Here is a 16562-nt window from a genome sequence, read left to right as displayed (position 1 = left end):
AATGTACCCCCTTTGCATAGCCAGCCCAAATCATATGGGGACCCAGGGGCTCCATCAGCAAATGGACACTAAGACCTCCTCTGGAAAGGAACGGAAATCACCCCCAGCCCTGGCAGACAAGGGTGCCGTGGGCTACTCTTCGGGACAAAGCGTGGGCCGCTGAGTCTTCGAGGATCTAGGTGGGATCTGGTTCGTGAGGGGACCACCCTGGAGAAGGAAGGCGAGTGAGGTGACAGGCATGGGAGCTGCACCCATGACGTCATGCGTGGGCGGGGGGACGCGATAAGCCCTGAGGGGGTGAATAGCAGGTTGGAAGGGATGGTAGTGAAACCATAACAGCAAAATGACAGGAAGCTAGACTCCCCGGGAGTGGAGCAGGGGACTGTCATTCCTCTCTCCCCTCCAGTGATCGTTCTGCCATCTGAGTAGATCAATCAGCATGGATCTCATGATCTTCAGGGTGCTTCCCTCACAGGTTCTTTTCTTTTCTTCTTTTTGTTGGCTTTTTTGATTTTTTAAGGTGGGGTCTCGCTCTCGTTCAGGCTGACCTGGAATTTACTATGTAGTCTATCCTGTCTGCCCACTGCTTGCCTGAGAACCTGTGGCCCCTGGGGAAGCTGGCCCTCTGCCTATTTGCTTGGCTAACCACTTGCCAATGACGGTGGGCCTGGATGGTTTAAGTTCCTTCACTCGCAGAGGAGGCCACAGCCGCCTGGGTGGGACCATCCTAGGCAGAAAGAAATGCTCACTTGTAAAGAAAAGACTCCTAGGCCAAGGGGAAAGGCCATCTTCATTTCCCTTTGCTGACTGAGGATCCAGAAGAACAGTTGGTGAAGAAAGGAACTAAGATGGAGCAAGGAGCACGTAGTGGGGCAGGAAGGCACAGTTCTAGAATTCTAGCTCCCAGAGAGGCCGAGGCAGGAGGCTCACAAGTTCAAGGCCAGTCTGGGCTATAGAGGGAGTTCAAGGTCAGTCTAGGTAACTTAGTAAAACCTTGTCTCAAAATTAAAAAAAAGAAAACAAAAACAAAAAGGTGGTAAGGATATAGTTTAGTGGTCTAATGAGTACTCAGCGTGAACGAGACCCTGAGCTCAGTCTCTAGTACTGGGGCAAAGAGGAGGAGGAAGAAGAGGAAGGAAGAGAAGGAGAAGGGAGGAGAAGGTGAGGGTGAGCAGAGGAGGGAGGAGGAAGAAGGAAGAAGATGGTGGGAACCTGGCACACACTTTGGCTGGTCCCTGACATAATGGGGAAGCCAGTATCATATCATGTCCCCAGGGCCTGGGAATCATCCTTTAATCAGTAAGGGCTCTTAGTTAACCTGGATGGTTCCATTAGCCAAAGATTAGGCATTTCAATAGAAATATTATTTCTTTTTTGTTTGTTGGTTTTTAGAGGTAGGGTCTCACTGTGGTTCAGGCAGATCTGGAACTCACTCTGTAGTCCCAGGCTGGCCTTGAGCTCACAGCGATGCTCCTACCTCTGCCTCCCGAATGCTGGGATTAACGGCATGCGCCACCAACGCCCGGCTAACTCATAGTTTTGATCCAACCGGACACGTGCTTTTGATCTTATTCTAGATTGCAGAGGAGCTCGTGGCGTGGCATGCACAGTAGTAGGAAACCAGGCAGCATCTGCGTCTTATACTGCAGGCTGACAGGGGTGGAGGGTGTGCCTGTCTCAGCTGCCAATCTACGCTGATGGTGCATGCGCTCCCATCTGTGAACAGCCGCCAGAGCCCGATGGGTTCCGTTGCTACTTGTTGCGAAGCTGTCTTTATAACCACAGACATACAAAGATGACGTTTCCCTGTGAGGCTAGAGCAGCCCAATGCTGTGCTGGGCGAGACCCTTCATCCATCCAGGCAGGTTTGCTGTGGCTAATTGCAGGAGACATAATGGCTTTTGTTACCCAGGCACAGGAATCAGGAAACGACATTCTTCATGATCCTCTTTTAATGCTCTACTTACCAACTTCATCCCTGATGTTTGCAAGTTCGATTGACAGCTCTTTTTCTTTCACAAGGGCACTTTCATTCTGAAAGAAAGAAACAAACAAAAAAACGGATACCGAGAGTCCCCCAGTTTCATGCTAGATGAGTAACTTTCACATGTTTAATCAATGAAGCATATTAAGCAAACATTTATAAGTTGAGCCCTTTGGAGATAATACTTCTCATTATATTAGCATATAAAAATTACAACGCCAGGCTAGATTCATCCATTTGTAGCCATTCAAATGTCAAAGCTTGCAACACAATATGAGTAATAGACACAGCCATGCTTTTCTCTATATTATACTCTCTTATTTTTATTTAGCTATTTATTTCTTATGTTTTGGTTTTTCTGAGGTAGGATTTCTCTCTGGTTCAGGTTGACCTGGAATTCACTATGTAGTCTCAGGGTGGCCTCGGACTCATGAAGATCCTTCTACCTCTGCCTCCCGAGTGCTGGGATTAGAGGTGTGCGCCACCATGCCTGGCCTTATACTCTTTTTAAAATATTTTATTATGTATTTATTTATTTGAGAGAGAGAGAAAGATTGAGAATGGGCATACCAGGACCTTTGGCCACTGCAAGAACTCCAGACGCTTGCGCCACCTTGTGCAACTGGCTTACCTAGGTCTTGGGGAATCGAACCAGGGTCCTTAGGCTTCACAGGCAAACGCCTTGACCACTAAGCCATTTCTTCAGCCCTGTGTTATACTCTCGTGTGTCATCTGGGAGGATGCTGTGTCTTACACATCAATACGCCAGCACATATTACTGTTGACCGACAATGCTGCTTAGATTTTTTTGTAACACTGACTTTTGACCATGGAAAGGCCCACACATATTGTCCTCAGGGGAAAAGATCCATTTTACCAATTATTCCCTTAAACTTATCCCCTCTGCCGATAGCTGGTGAGTTACCTAATGAGCAAGGAAGATCAGGGCAGAAGCTTTGATATGAGTCATCCCTTATTGTAATAAGTGCCTGTAAGGTTTCCAAATGCTTCACCTGCTATGGCTGTCACTAGGAGGGACAGGAGGAACTGTACCTTTGAAATATTACTTAGGGCCAGTCATGGCATTTGCTCTCCTGTGGGCCAAAGCAAAGGGCAAAGGTCCCCCTGACCTTGGACTTGAACCTCGGAAAGCATAAGCCCAAGTGACCTCTTTCTCTTTATAAGCTAATCACATCAGGTGCTTCATTATAGTACTGGAAGGCTGATGATTACAATGTCCTTTCTTTTTTTAAAAAACTCTATTTTTTTGAGAATGAGAGAGAGGGAAAGAAGAGGAGAGAAGAGAAGAGGAGAAGGGGAGAATGGGCGCGCCAGGGCCTCCAGCCACTGCAAATGAACTCCAGACACATGCGCCCCCTTGTGCATCTGGCTAACGTGGGACCTGGGGAATAGAGCCTCGAACCAGGGTCCTTAGGCTTCACAGGCAAGCACTTAATCGCTAAGCCATCTCTTCACCCTGCCCCCATGTCCTTTCTTTAGGATTGACTTTGCCTTTGTTTTCGGTGCCTGTGATGAACCCATGTTCAATGGGACCTGAGGCAATTCTTACAATCTTGTTCCTGGGTTTGCTGCATTTAGTCTCAGGTAACAGGGTCTTTCTGGGAAAGCCACAAGATTATCCATTGCTAAGCAATGCCGTAATATTCCTAATGCCAAAATAAAACTTGTTATGATAAACTGAGAACTTCTATAATCACAAGTAGCAACATGTACTGGATAACGATTCTCTTAAAGTACAGCAGCTGTTAGTTGCCTCTGCTCTGGGCTGTACATCAATACCAGACAATAGGACCCCACTGCTGAAGGTGCTCTGTGCATCAGTTGCACAATAAAAAGAAGTCAAGCTGAAGCGAAGCTTTCCTCTTCCTCCCTGCCGGCTCGCTTTCACGGCACTGGAAGGTGGAGGGCGCTATGTTGACTGCAGGGGTGAAAAGTCATGACCAGTCTTAGTGGCGGACGCTGTGTGCTACACCACCAACCAGCCAGGCAAAAGTGGCATGACTCTATGAAGACAATCAACTGTTTTCTGATTGAACTTTAGGCCCACTCCAAGGGAGGGAATTCATGCCTGGTACTGACAAAAAAAAAAAGTGTGGGGGGATTTGAAAAGAAAAAACAATTGTAAAAATCGATCTGCTTTTTGGGGAGTGTTAGACCCTGCTGTAGTCTGAATGTCTGTGTCTCACCCAAATACATATGCTGAAACCCTAACTCCCAAGCTGATACTATCAACAAGTGGAGCCTGTTTGCAGTTCAAAGAACAGGGAGGATGCTCTAATTGGATTACTTACAGGGCTTGCTGACCTGGAATTCACTATGTAGTTTCAGGCTGGTCTTGAATCCACCTATCCCTGCCTCCCAAGTGCTGAGATTAAAGGTGTGCGCCACCGCTCCCTACAAAAGTTTGAGCATCTCCAGACTGGAAATTTCAGTATTTACCCTGAAAAAATCATCACAAACCAGTACAAATAGGCTGGAGGGATGGCTTAGCAGTTAAGATATTGACTGCAAAGTCAAAGGACCCAGGTTCAATTCCCCAGGACCCACATAAGCCAGATGCATAAGGTGGCACATGCATCTAGAGTTTGTTTGCAGAGGCTGGAGGCTCTGGTGTGCCCATTCTCTCTCTCTCTCTCAAATAAATAACAATAAAGTATTTAAAAAAACACTCATACTGGGCTGGAGAGATGGCTTAGCGGTTAAACGCTTGCTTGTGAAGCCTAAGGACCCCGGTTCGAGGCTCGATTCCCCAGGTCCCACGTTAGCCAGATGCACAAGGGGGCACACGCGTCTGGAGTTCGTTAGCAGAGGCTGGAAGCCCTGGCGCGCCCATTCTCTCTCTCTCCCTCTATCTGTCTTTCTCTCTGTGTCTGTTGCTCTCAAATAAATAAATAAAACTTAAAAAAAACACTCATACTAATATTTTACTTGCTTCTACTCTCAAGGATAACTTGGAAAACTCATCACTTCCACTCCTCCAATATAGCCAGAGAATTGCAATCCCATGCTTATCAATCCAGAACTAGCATCAGTAAGGTGTCTGTCCAAACTTAACAACAACAACAAAACCAACAGACCCTCTGATTTCAAACCCAAAGCCAGGCGATTCCCGCAGCTCTACGTAGTGACCTGCCCCTGACAGATGTCCTGGCATAGGATCTCCTACACCTCAGCACAGTACCTCTGTCTTCCAGGTAAAAACAAACCAGGCAGGACCAGCTGGAAGGCGCCATGCGGGCACAGGCGCTACAGTGCTGGGAGCAGATGAAGCTCTCAGACCTGAGCCACCCTGATGACCAAAACCTAATGCTGAGCCGGGCAACCAGGTCTTTAGGAACAACCCAAGCTCGAGAGAAAGATGGCAAGAGAATAACAGAAAGGAAAGGAGAGGGGTGGGAGAGAGAAGAAAGGGAGGTGGGAAGGAAACCGAAGTGAGAGGTGTATCTTCTCTCTCTAGGCAAACCAGAGCAGTCAAGAGAGAGCACAAAGTCCGGGTATGCAGCTGCCAGGGCCGCTCCCTGGGAGACACTTTCCTTGCATGCACGAGGCCCTAGGTTTGGGCTCCAGCCCTGCAAGAAAGGAAATGGCTAAACTCTGCTAAGTTCCGGCCATAGATGACTTACTAATTAGTCAAGGTTATCCATGCTAACTCCTATAGGGGAGTCTTGTACCTCATTTACTTCTTTCTCTAAAATTTTAAAAATCTTTTTATTTATTTATTAGAGAAGAGGGAGAGATGGGGGGAGGGAGGGAAGGAGGGAGGGAGAGAGAGACAGAGAGAGAGAGAGAAAATGGGTGTTCCAGGGCCACCAGCCACTGCAAACAAACTCCAGATGCATGTGCCATGATGTACATCTGGCTTACGTGGGTCCTAGAGAATTGAACCTGAGTGCTTAGGCTTTGTAGGTGATCAATGCCCCAAGTTAAGTGCATTTAAAGAAGTAAATGAGGGCTGATGAGATGGCGTAGTGGTTAAGGCGCTTGCTTGTGAAGCCTAAGGACCCAGGTTCAATTCCCCAGCACCCATGTAAGCTAGATGCACCAAGTGGCACATGCATCTGGAGTTCTCTTGCAGTGGCTGGAGGCCTTGGCATGCCCATTCCCTATCTGCCTTTCTCTCCCTGTCTCCCAAATAAGTATTTAAAAAATACACTTAATCTGTGGGAGCTACAGGGACTGATTCCATGAATCTCCCCAACTCAGTACCAAAACCCGTGTCTGATCAACTACCCTATGCAAATTAGTGTCATATTTACATAGAACCCACGGCATCCTCTTGGAGATGTGAAATCACACTGCATGTAACATAGAGTATCAGGTAAACTGTGTGTATCACACTGCACTGGTTAGAGAATGGTCATGAGAAAAATATCCATGGCAATTGTAACTTTTCCCTTCTGAATATTTTCCACCTGTGGTTGGTTGAATCTGTGAGTGCAGATCCTGTGAACAAGGAGGGCGGACTGTCCTGGCCTGGGGGTTCTGGGGTTTATTCCCCTTTATGGGGGAGGGAACTTGGGGGGCTCTATAGTGAAGCCTGCTGGGAAGCTTCAAAAGCAAGAGTTATATAATCCAGAGCCCACAGGGTCCATTTAATACTACACACACCAACCTCCCCCCTCACCCCCCGCCACTCTGTCTCCTTTCTTCTATACAGGCAGCCCCGAGATCCAGTCTGGATTCAACGCTTCTGACCATGCAGCCGTTCACATCAACCTGGACAATAGACAGATTCAACCTGATTTGGCGCTGCGGCAAATTCTCCAGCTGCACTGTTCCAACCCCACAACCTGCCCTACATATGTTTGCCCTTGACTTGTGGCTTGCACAATGGTATACCCTAAGTGTCTGACCCCTCTTCAGCCCAGCTTGTCTGGGCTGTAACTCCACACAGGGTAGCTACTCAGTGCCTCCCCCACCCCCCCCCCCCGGCCCCCAACAGCCCTGGAAGGGCCTTTCTGATAGCCGCTGGACACATTCCTGCCAAAGATGTTGGCACGGCTCAGCCCGGGCTTGCCAAGGCCAGCCAGCCAGCCTGTGCATTCTGACGACAGCCATTCTTCCTTAAGTGCTTGTGTTTGAAATGCTACCAACCGTCCCGGTTTATGAATTCTCTGCAGCAAGTGGCCTCGTGTTTCCTGCAAGCCAAACTAGAGTGACGGAGTGCCACCTCCACTGGGTGAGTCAGGAGCAGTGACCAGAGGACCAGCGCTTCTTAGGTGGGAGGTAAACATCACGGGCCCCTTCCACCCGTCACCCCCTCTGCGCTTCCAAAGGACTAGCAGAAGGTTTGGTCTTGAGGTCCTTAGGTTCCGGGGAACACGCAGGGCTCTTTCTGCAAGGGTCTTGGGCCTGCAGCTTTACACAGGCCTGGGTGATGACAAGGTAGGGGAAGCAGGAGAGGAGCAAGACAGCCTCACGTGGCTGGGGTTAGATCAGCACTTCCCTACATGGGGAATACGTGGAAAATTCCTAACTTGTTCCAAACACGTGAACTGTATTCACTCAAGAGGGCTAAATATAGAGCCCAGCAGTAAGTATCCAGACTGTCCTAGTGACATAGTTCAGACATCCCAAAGCCAAAGGAGGCCATTCCTCTCAAGTGACTGTTTAGTCTAAGACCGGCTTCGCTGGGAAAGGACGCTTGCTGAGCACGCATTTGCTCCTCAAGCTGCATCTTCTTAGCCCACCCTTACACTGAATCATGTACCTGTCTCCCAGGGCTCCATTAAATCCCAGGATCCACAGGTTCCACAAAACACCCAATTCCACCCCTCTGCCTCCGGCCTCCAGTTCATGCAGCTGCAGGTCTGCCTCGCTGGAGCCTGCCCTTCTTTGTAAACCTGGTCCCAATGCCAAGGTCTTCTACAGACCCCTGAGAAATGGCGCCCTTCACCTTTCCTAACTAGAGACACCTAGCAAAGCAGATCAGCTCCTCATCATTCCATTAACATCAAGCAACCGGATGTGTGGCCAAGGCCCCGAGCCAGCCTGTCGCACTCTATTACTTTAACCTGCTTAGACCACGGGAGTCATCTGTTCGGATGGCTGATGTGACTCTGTGAACGCGGTGGTAATGGGAAGTGAAAACGCCTCTCCTTGTTAGCATCACCTGTGTGATTCCACACTTGGGCACCCACTACTCAAGCCTGTCCTTGGGTGAGAAAACCATCATGGGAGATAGGGTGTGTTCTTGACTCCTGGGTGCCTCCAAGGTGTTTTTTACCTGCAGGGAAGCCCAGAAATAGGAAGCTTATGCAACAGCAAACCTCCTTACTGAATGCCTACTATGTGCTAGACAGGGGTGAGTCTCTCAGACTCGGCTGATGCAAATGCAATGATAGAACAGCGTGTGTTATGAACCAGCAGGGCAGGGCTATCTTGGAGATTTAGACTGAGGGCAGGAGAGGAATACACAGAGGCTGTGATGAGAACCTCCCAGGCAATGGTTAGGAGAACTAAATGATACCTAGGGATTTCTGGGAACTTTTGTCACTCCAACAGATGGGCTCACTTTTTTTTGTTTATTTTTGTTTGTGTTTGCAACTTTCTGCCCCTAGTTTCACTGGAAAAATTCTTTTCTTAAAAAAATATTTTTATTTTTACTTATTTGAGAAAGGGAAAGATGCAGAGCGAGAGTGTGGGAATGGGCACACCAGGGCCTCCAGCCACTACCAATGACCTCCAGATGTGTGTGCCACCTTGTACATCTGGTTTACGTGGGTCCTGGGGAATCAAACTATGGTGTTTTAGCTTTGCAGGCAAGTGCCTTAACTGCTAAGCCATCTCTCCAGCCCTGGAAGAATTCTTGATTGGTTGCAAGGGGGGCTGAGGACAAGCTCGTGAATTTCACTGTAGCTCTGGGCATTATTGTAAGCCCTGTCTTGCCCATCTGGAATGTATCCATACATACAGAAGATGCATATATGTTTAAAATTATATATGTAGGTACTGGGGAATTGAACCTGGGTCCTTTGGCTTTGCTGGCAAGCACCTTAAACCAATAAGCCATCTATCCAACCCCTTTCTTCTCCTCCTCCTCCTCCTCCTCCTCCTTCTTCTTCCTCCTCCCCTCCTCCTCCTCCTCCTTCTTCTTCTCTCTCTCTCTCTCTCTCTCTCTCTCTCTCTCTCTCTATATATATATATATATATACATACACACACACATATATACATACATACATACATACACATATACATATATATGTTTTTCAAGGTAGGGTCTCACTGTAGCCCAGGTTGATGTGGAATTCACTCTGTAGTCTCAGGGTGGCCTCATACTCATAGAAATCCTCCTACCTCTGCCTCCCGAGGGCTGGGATTAAAGGTGTGCGCCAGCACCTCTGGCCCTTTCCTATATTTTCAACCTGCTGTGATATCAATGTAAATCAGGGAGACCCACCGATGGGAGCTGGGGCCTCATTCCCCCAATCTAAGTATAAAAGCGCAGAAGGGATTAAATGATAACCCTACCGAACGAGGTTCAGTGGCGCACATTTGTAATCCCAGCACTTGGGAAGCGGAGGCAGGAGCCAGGCCAGTTTGATTTATACAGCAAGACCCTGTCTCACCAAAATAAATAAATAATAATAAAGAACAAAGGGGGTGGGGAAGAAATTGGAATTTGGGGATTTGGGGGAAGAAATAGCTGGGGTTTTTTTATTGTAAATTTAAAAAAATTTACATGTGACGCATTTTCAAAGTAAATGGCAAATCAGTTAGAAGTTTTTCATTCCTCCCAGAAACAATACTGCTTTTTACCCATGACCATAAGTTAGGGTTTAATTGAGTATGATAAAAAATCTGTCATGCTAGGAAAATATTTTCTTTTGTCTTTCCAAATTTGCCAGCCACGAGGTGACATTAGCAGAACACATATTTCCTCAGAGTTGCCTTGGTGACACCTTTTGTGAACATCACGTTCATTTTCAATATTAATATTAGGAACATTGGCTAGATTCATAAAACAGCTCTGTGGGGGGAAAAAAAGCCCTTGGGAGGTCGAGTGACCTTTTGATTTTCGTTTCTGCTGTGGTTTTAAGGTAGCACTGATGCACTATCTGAGGTAATCGATAAGTATTACTTCTTCCACATATAATTAACACTAAGGCCACTGTGTGCTTGGATAATGATCTGCTTTTCTATGCTGAAATAAAATTTAGTATAAACCCAGTAAATACAAATTGCTGTTCATATTTAATATTCATCTGTGCACTTCCATGTCTACTTGTGTGAAAAAAAATGAGCACAATCAAACCCTGTATGAAAAGAAATCAGAATGACTAAACTTGAAAGTGTTTCATTCTAGCCTTTGCCTTGTGCAGAGACACTGGTTAAAAGGAAATATCTCCTTTACCCAAGAGACTGTGGCTAACGAGGGACTACCTTCACAGCTGAGGGAAACTCACAACCCGGTTGCTAATGAGCAGCTGGAAAGGACATTGACTAAAGGCCAAGAAGCATTGCAGGGAGAGACTAAGATCCCAGGAAGGAAAAGGAGCCAGGATTGCCTCTGAATCTATTTATGGTGCGCGTGAACTTCTCGACCTTTCCGGAATTTTCCTTCGCTCATCTTCTCAAAGGGACTGCTGTCAAGCACCTCCACATACCTAGCAGGAACAGAGAGGGGGCTTCTTGCCAACCCCACCTCTACCCAGAACGTAACTGAGAAAGTAACTGAGGTCAATGTTAGGGTGGAGATAGGCAAGCTTGACCCCGAGGGGGCGGATCCTAACCCAGCAAGGCTTGCCAACACACTCAACTCATTAACACGTTATAAGCAAGAACAAGTCCACTGTTCCCCAACCAGATCAGCAACCAGAGCCGAGAAAAGGCAGCCACAAGGGCCCATCACAGTCACATAGCCTCCTAAGCACATGCCAGTGGAGATGGGTGATGGGATATGGACCCACCCGGGCTAGTCACCATTAGTTTCTCCAACCCCCCCCCCCCGCCCCCGGTGTTGCTAATGATCAAACCCAGGGATTTACACTAATCATATCCAAGCTTCTCAAAGCTAGACTTCCGACTCTAAAACAAAATAACATGTTTACAGACCCTTGATCATTTATTTGCTAGTAAGCTATATTTCTGATTGTCAACAAAAGAAAAGTCTGAATTCTACTTTATACACATAGTCTCTTTCTTTTAATAATGTAGCCTTGGTCTGGAGAGATGGTTTGCTGGTTAACATTTCCTGTGAAGCCAAGGGACCTAGGTTTGATTCCCCAGGACCCATGTTAGCCAGATGCACAAGGGGGCGCACACATCTGGAGTTCGTTTGCAGTGGCTGGAGGCCCTGGCGTGCCCATTCTCTCTCCTTATACTGATCAGTTCTGTGCGGTTAAGGATAAGATGATGGAAGGCTACAGAGCTGTGGGTTTTATTTTGGACCACAGGGAATCCACAGGCAAATGGATCCATCAGATGTCCACATGGGTTTCTTGCATCTTGCCTTTATTATCAAAATTCCTACAGATGGACTGGAGAGATGGCTTAGTGGTTAAGGTGCTTGCCTGCAAAGCCAAAGGACTCAGGTTCGATTCTCTGTTCTCCATGTAAAGCTGGATGCACGAGGTGGCACATGCATCTGGAGTTTGTTTGCAGTGGCTGGAGGCCCTAGTGTGCCCATTCTCTGTATTTACCTCTTTCTCTCAAATAAATAAATGAATAAATAGAATATGTTTTTTAAATCCTACAGATGAGTACTTCTAGCCAGATTGCATCTCTACTGGAAAAAAAAATAGATCCCATCTTTTTCATTTATGTAAGTTAAGAGCCATAAGTCTGGCATATGGGCAAATGCAGTTATTCTCACATAGTCTTCCCTTGGAATTTCATCCTTGTTCCTTGTCCATTACACAAAAATTCTATCCCATTTTTGGAAGTGTATTTCAAGTTCCATTTTCCCCAGGAAACCTTGCCTAAAGTTCTCTAACTTGTTTTACTAAATTTCAGAAACAAGCGTGGTCAGGACCACACAATGCTGTTTAATGATCCTCTGGTTTCTAACATGTGTCTAATTGCTCTATATGTGTTGAATGCCACTGTTGCCTATCGAGCTTGTAAGTTCCCTGGAACTGGTGGAAGTACAGCTAAATCAGTAACTGATAAGGGCCGGTTGTGCTAAGAATTTTTGGATAGTCCATGCAGTTACTAGGTAGGCCACACAGTAGTAAATATTGTTAATTGGACAGCTCGTTGTAAGTTCCAAGTACATAAGCACAAACAATTTTAAAAAAGAACATTTTTTCCACTTAACATTTTTATTTCCATTTTATACTCTAGCTGCAATTGTATAGGTTCTGATGCCAAGGAAACATTTCCATATGTTTATTTTTAAGTCCATCTCAGAAACTACTTGAATACCTTTTGTACACTATGGTCAAACCAAAACAAAATTCTCAAGATCAGTTCCTCTTGTGTTCATACTATGTGCAGAGGAAAGGTTAATTTTAGAGACGAGTTGACTTAAAGTGATAAAGAAAAACTTTATCATGACTTTTATCACAGCATTGTTTTTAAAAAACACTTTTCCAATGATGATGATACTGGGTTGTGAGAGCAAATTTGGAGACAGCACCCGTCAGGTGCTCTGATGCCTCACGTGGGGCAGAGTTGGATGCCCGGCCCACAGGTAACTATGGAATAAGTGAGAGATTCGAAAGGCTTGCTGCCTGTGCAGTGACCATGAAAATCAGGCAAGTAGTAAAATGTTTCCTGTCTTTAGTTTCAAAAAGAAAGTCCCCACCTCTCTCAAAGAACACCTGTAAATACCTACCTATCAGACAGACATGAAATGGGAATACTTTTCTGAAATACGGCAAAGCCAATCAAGAATGCTAGACCTAAGCCCAATGAGCATGTTCATGAATGCAGTTTAAGTTGTAAACTGTTATCAGTAAGGAGTAATATACACTGTTTGGGGTTGCAAACTTAAAACCTATGGAAGCTGCCTCATTGCTGCACCTCTAGAGAAAAGGATAACATATTTCCCCAAATCTCTAAATGCCAGGGTGATCCAGGGACAATTAGTTTCAGCACCTTGATCTGAAAGCACACAGAGACAGAAGGACTTCAGGATTCTCCAACAAAAAGGCGTACATATTACAGCCTCTATTAAAAAAAATATTCATATATATTTTGAGACAGGGTCTGATTATGTTGCTGTTGCTGACCTTGAACCTTTAATCCTTCCACCTCACCCTCTCTAGGAGCTGGGACGTAAGGCACCATCACTGTGTTGGGCTTTACTTACAGAACTTTCATATCAGAGCTTAGGAACATGAACCTTCCAACACCACAGTGCTTGTGGGAGACCTTGCGTGTTTACCAAACAATTATTATAAAACTCCCTTTGATTCCTTTGTGGAATCCTTCTATTAAAAAAAAAAAATAGGGATTGACGGCTGCAGAGATGGCTTAGCAGTTAAGGTACTTGTCTGCAAAGCTAAAGGACCCAGATCCAATTCCCCAGGCCCCACATAAGGCAGATATACAAGGTGGCACACACATCTGGACTTCGTTTGCAGTGGCTGGAGGTCCTGGCACACCCATATTCTCTCTCTATCTCTCCCCCGTCTCAAATAAATAAATAAAAATTAAATATATTTTTGAAAGTGATTGAATACAAGTGTCTTCATTTTCTATTAGTTAAATGCACACAAATGTGTGTGTACAATTTTTTTGTTGTTGTTGTTCAGACCCAACCTAGTGAGAGCCAACCTCACTGAAACATTTGTTTGGAAACAAAGGTACTGAGTTTTAAGTGATCAGTTTAATTTTGCGAGGCGATTGCTGTGTGAGCCCACATTGGGTCAGGGTTCATAAACAAAACTGATAGAAGATGTTCCCCAGTGTCTGCCTTGTAATGAGTCTTGAATGGAGCCATATATTTTCCTTCACCTGGTCACGTACTATACCTCGAGCTATCTAGCAAGCTGGTGCCCGCATGGGTAGAAAAGAAGCAATTTCAGCCCCCAGTGAGATCCTATTTCATGCATCTTTGAGAAATTGGAATGTACATGATAATAAAATCTATCATAGAGATAAGAGTGCTTGGCAATGGTTACTGAGTGATGAAATTAAAAGCGTACCCTAGTCCCCCCATAAACTCACGCTGCAGACAAGGGTCAAACGCAAAGAAAGGCTCCAACATTGCCATGTCAATTCTCACTCTTACTCTATCTTCAATTCCGGGCTGTGAATTTTCCTTCTAGAGTACTTGGACACATCCACAGGGTCCGTGGCTCAGTAAGTTTTCACCTCTGTTACCCCTCTGTGAGGGACGAAGTATAGAGGGGATAACTAGGCCCCCCCCTTAAGCTTTCTTTGACATGGGAAATCTACATTACAAGACTGGATGCTGAGCTTTTCAAAAACAGTGGTAAACTTTCAAAGTTGGAGCTTGGAGATGGAGATTTAAAAAAAAAAAAAGTGCCTATCTGATCGACACCCCCCCTACCGGAATGTCTTGGGGTTTGCAGGTACAATAAAATGCATTAAAAATATTCCTAGGATCTCCTGGCAGTTTGGCCTTCAAGATGTTGCCACTGTTTCAGAAAATAAAATTAAAAATAAATGCAACAGCTCCATCGGAGACTGCAGGGATCCAGCATTATGTAAGGCACTGCGGAGGACCGGGAGCGCAAAGGCTTCCCGAGCACCAGTCACAGTTGGGCACACTGGGGACGAGTGAGCGGGCGAGCGCAGGAGCCGCGGGCACACCAACAAAGCGCACCCGCCGGCGAGGGAGGCGGGCGCGGGGACAGAGGCGGGTGGCTCGGCCCGGGCAGAGGAGGAGGGGGCTTGCAAGAGGAGGAGGAGGAAGAGGAGGAAGGGCACAAGTACCGTGTGGTCCAGGCACTGAAGGCAGTTATAAGGCTTGCAGCAGCAATGGCCCATCCCGGCAGGCAGGTTGGCAAGGGCACCTCTTTGCATTCAGCGGCAGTCCCCGAGCCCAGGCGCTGGCATCCAGAGGGGCGCGCCGCTGGGAGCTGTCACAACTTCCATGTGGTCTCTCGCTCCTCGGCTACCTCATTTCTCCTAATAACTTCCAGAAACCCCGGGGAGCCCGAGCAATGGGGGGAGGAGGAGGAGGAGGAGGAGGAGGAGGGCGGGGCGGCAGCTTTCAGATTCTGCGGCGGGGAGGGGGAGGGGGCGGGAGGAAGGGAGGAAGGGAGGCAGGGGAGGGGTCACTTTGCCCCTGGAAATCCTCTGGATGTGGCAAATGGATGGTCGCCCAACAACAACAACAGAGCAGTTTGGCAACGGATCTCCGCGAGGAGACAGCCTGGCCGGCACCGGGGACCCCCCAACCCCGCACCCCGCAGCATCGGTCCCCGCCCTGCCCGCACCTCGCAGTCGGCGCTCGCCCCGGGGAGCGCGCGCTACAAAAGCAGAGCCCGGACCCGCCCGGCGACCACCTATGGCTGAGGCCCGCTGACTTCAGCTCCCATCCCTGGGTTGGTTTTTCTGTTTCCTTAATAAGTAAACATATTTATGGACGTGATGGTAAGGCCTCTCTCCCTTATGGCCTACTAGCCGAGCACAGTCAATAAGGATCACTCATTTGCAAATGGGCATGGTATAGATAATTTTTGCGGGGGGGGGGCGTTGGCTTAGTTGATGAAATCTTTACGTCTGAAATATCATTATGAAATTGCTTGCCTAGGCTGACATACACACACCGTTCAGGTGGGTTAAATGAATACTTAATATTGGGATTTAGGGCAGCTGTTTCTCCTAAACAAATGAGCCTACAATCTGAGAGGACTTGATCTTCCTTGGCAATTTGTAATTCCTCAAGATTAAGAAGAGAAAGGGGGAGAGGGGAGAAGCAAAAGTTTTCTTCAGTAGAGAAAATAATACAAAGATTTGGTATTTGAAAATATATTTATGAAGTCTGAAAGTAAAAGATTTACAAGCTTAACTTTTAGAGGAAAAAAAACCTTAAAACATCATCAGCAAAAAATATAAAATTACATTTATTTTTACCCACTAAATTTGCCCAAGGCTATATGCAGACAATATCTGCTGAAGCTAAGTGAATTTATTAACTTAAATGAAAATTTCCAGCAGATTTTAATTAGTTATTATAGGCTGTATACATTTACATGCAGAGAGGATAAATAAGAACAAACTGGAATGTTTGCTCTAAGCTTCGAAGAATAAGCACATTTTTCTTGAAAGCTAACAAAGTGTGTGTGGGGGGGGGGGGTAGTAATCCTTACGGAGACAATTTGGCTGTGCCTGTTGTACCAGTTACAGTCTCATTGCTGAGACAAACTACCTGACCAAAAAAAAAAAAAAAAAAAATCAGTTCAAAGGTGGATGGGTTTATTTCAGCTCATGGCTCCAGGTTCCAGTCCGTGATGCTGGAGAAGGCATGGAGTTGCAGGTGCTTGAGGCAGCTGGTTACAGCCCCCAGAGACAGTGAGGAAGATGAGGGCCAGTGCTTTCCTTTTTATCCAACCTGGGGCCCTCCCCATGAGATGGTGCCACCCATAGTTAACAAGGGTCTCCCCATCTCAGTTCACCTCCTCCAGATAATTCCTCA

The 16562-nt window shown here is 46.5% G+C and overlaps 1 protein-coding gene across 13 annotated transcripts in view; it reads right to left on the bottom strand.

The window, feature by feature from the left end:
* Window positions 1-16562, bottom strand: part of Mtus2 (microtubule associated scaffold protein 2) — a 532186-nt gene that overhangs the window by 50638 nt on the left and 464986 nt on the right. For 12 of the 13 annotated variants that reach the window (XM_045154627.1, XM_045154628.1, XM_045154631.1 and 9 more), the window contains one exon: window positions 1968-2034. In XM_045154627.1, the coding sequence (XP_045010562.1) occupies window positions 1968-2034 (67 nt within the window). Of the gene's footprint in view, window positions 1-1967; window positions 2035-14854; window positions 15108-16562 lie in introns of those variants that run through there. The other variant, XM_045154639.1, reaches the window with a different exon arrangement.

The sequence above is a fragment of the Jaculus jaculus genome, chromosome 7, assembly GCF_020740685.1.
Source record: "Jaculus jaculus isolate mJacJac1 chromosome 7, mJacJac1.mat.Y.cur, whole genome shotgun sequence".
NCBI classification, from domain to species: Eukaryota; Metazoa; Chordata; class Mammalia; order Rodentia; family Dipodidae; genus Jaculus; species Jaculus jaculus.
The sequence above is the reverse complement of the archived record's forward strand: the minus strand, read 5'-3'. Positions and strand labels throughout refer to the sequence as shown.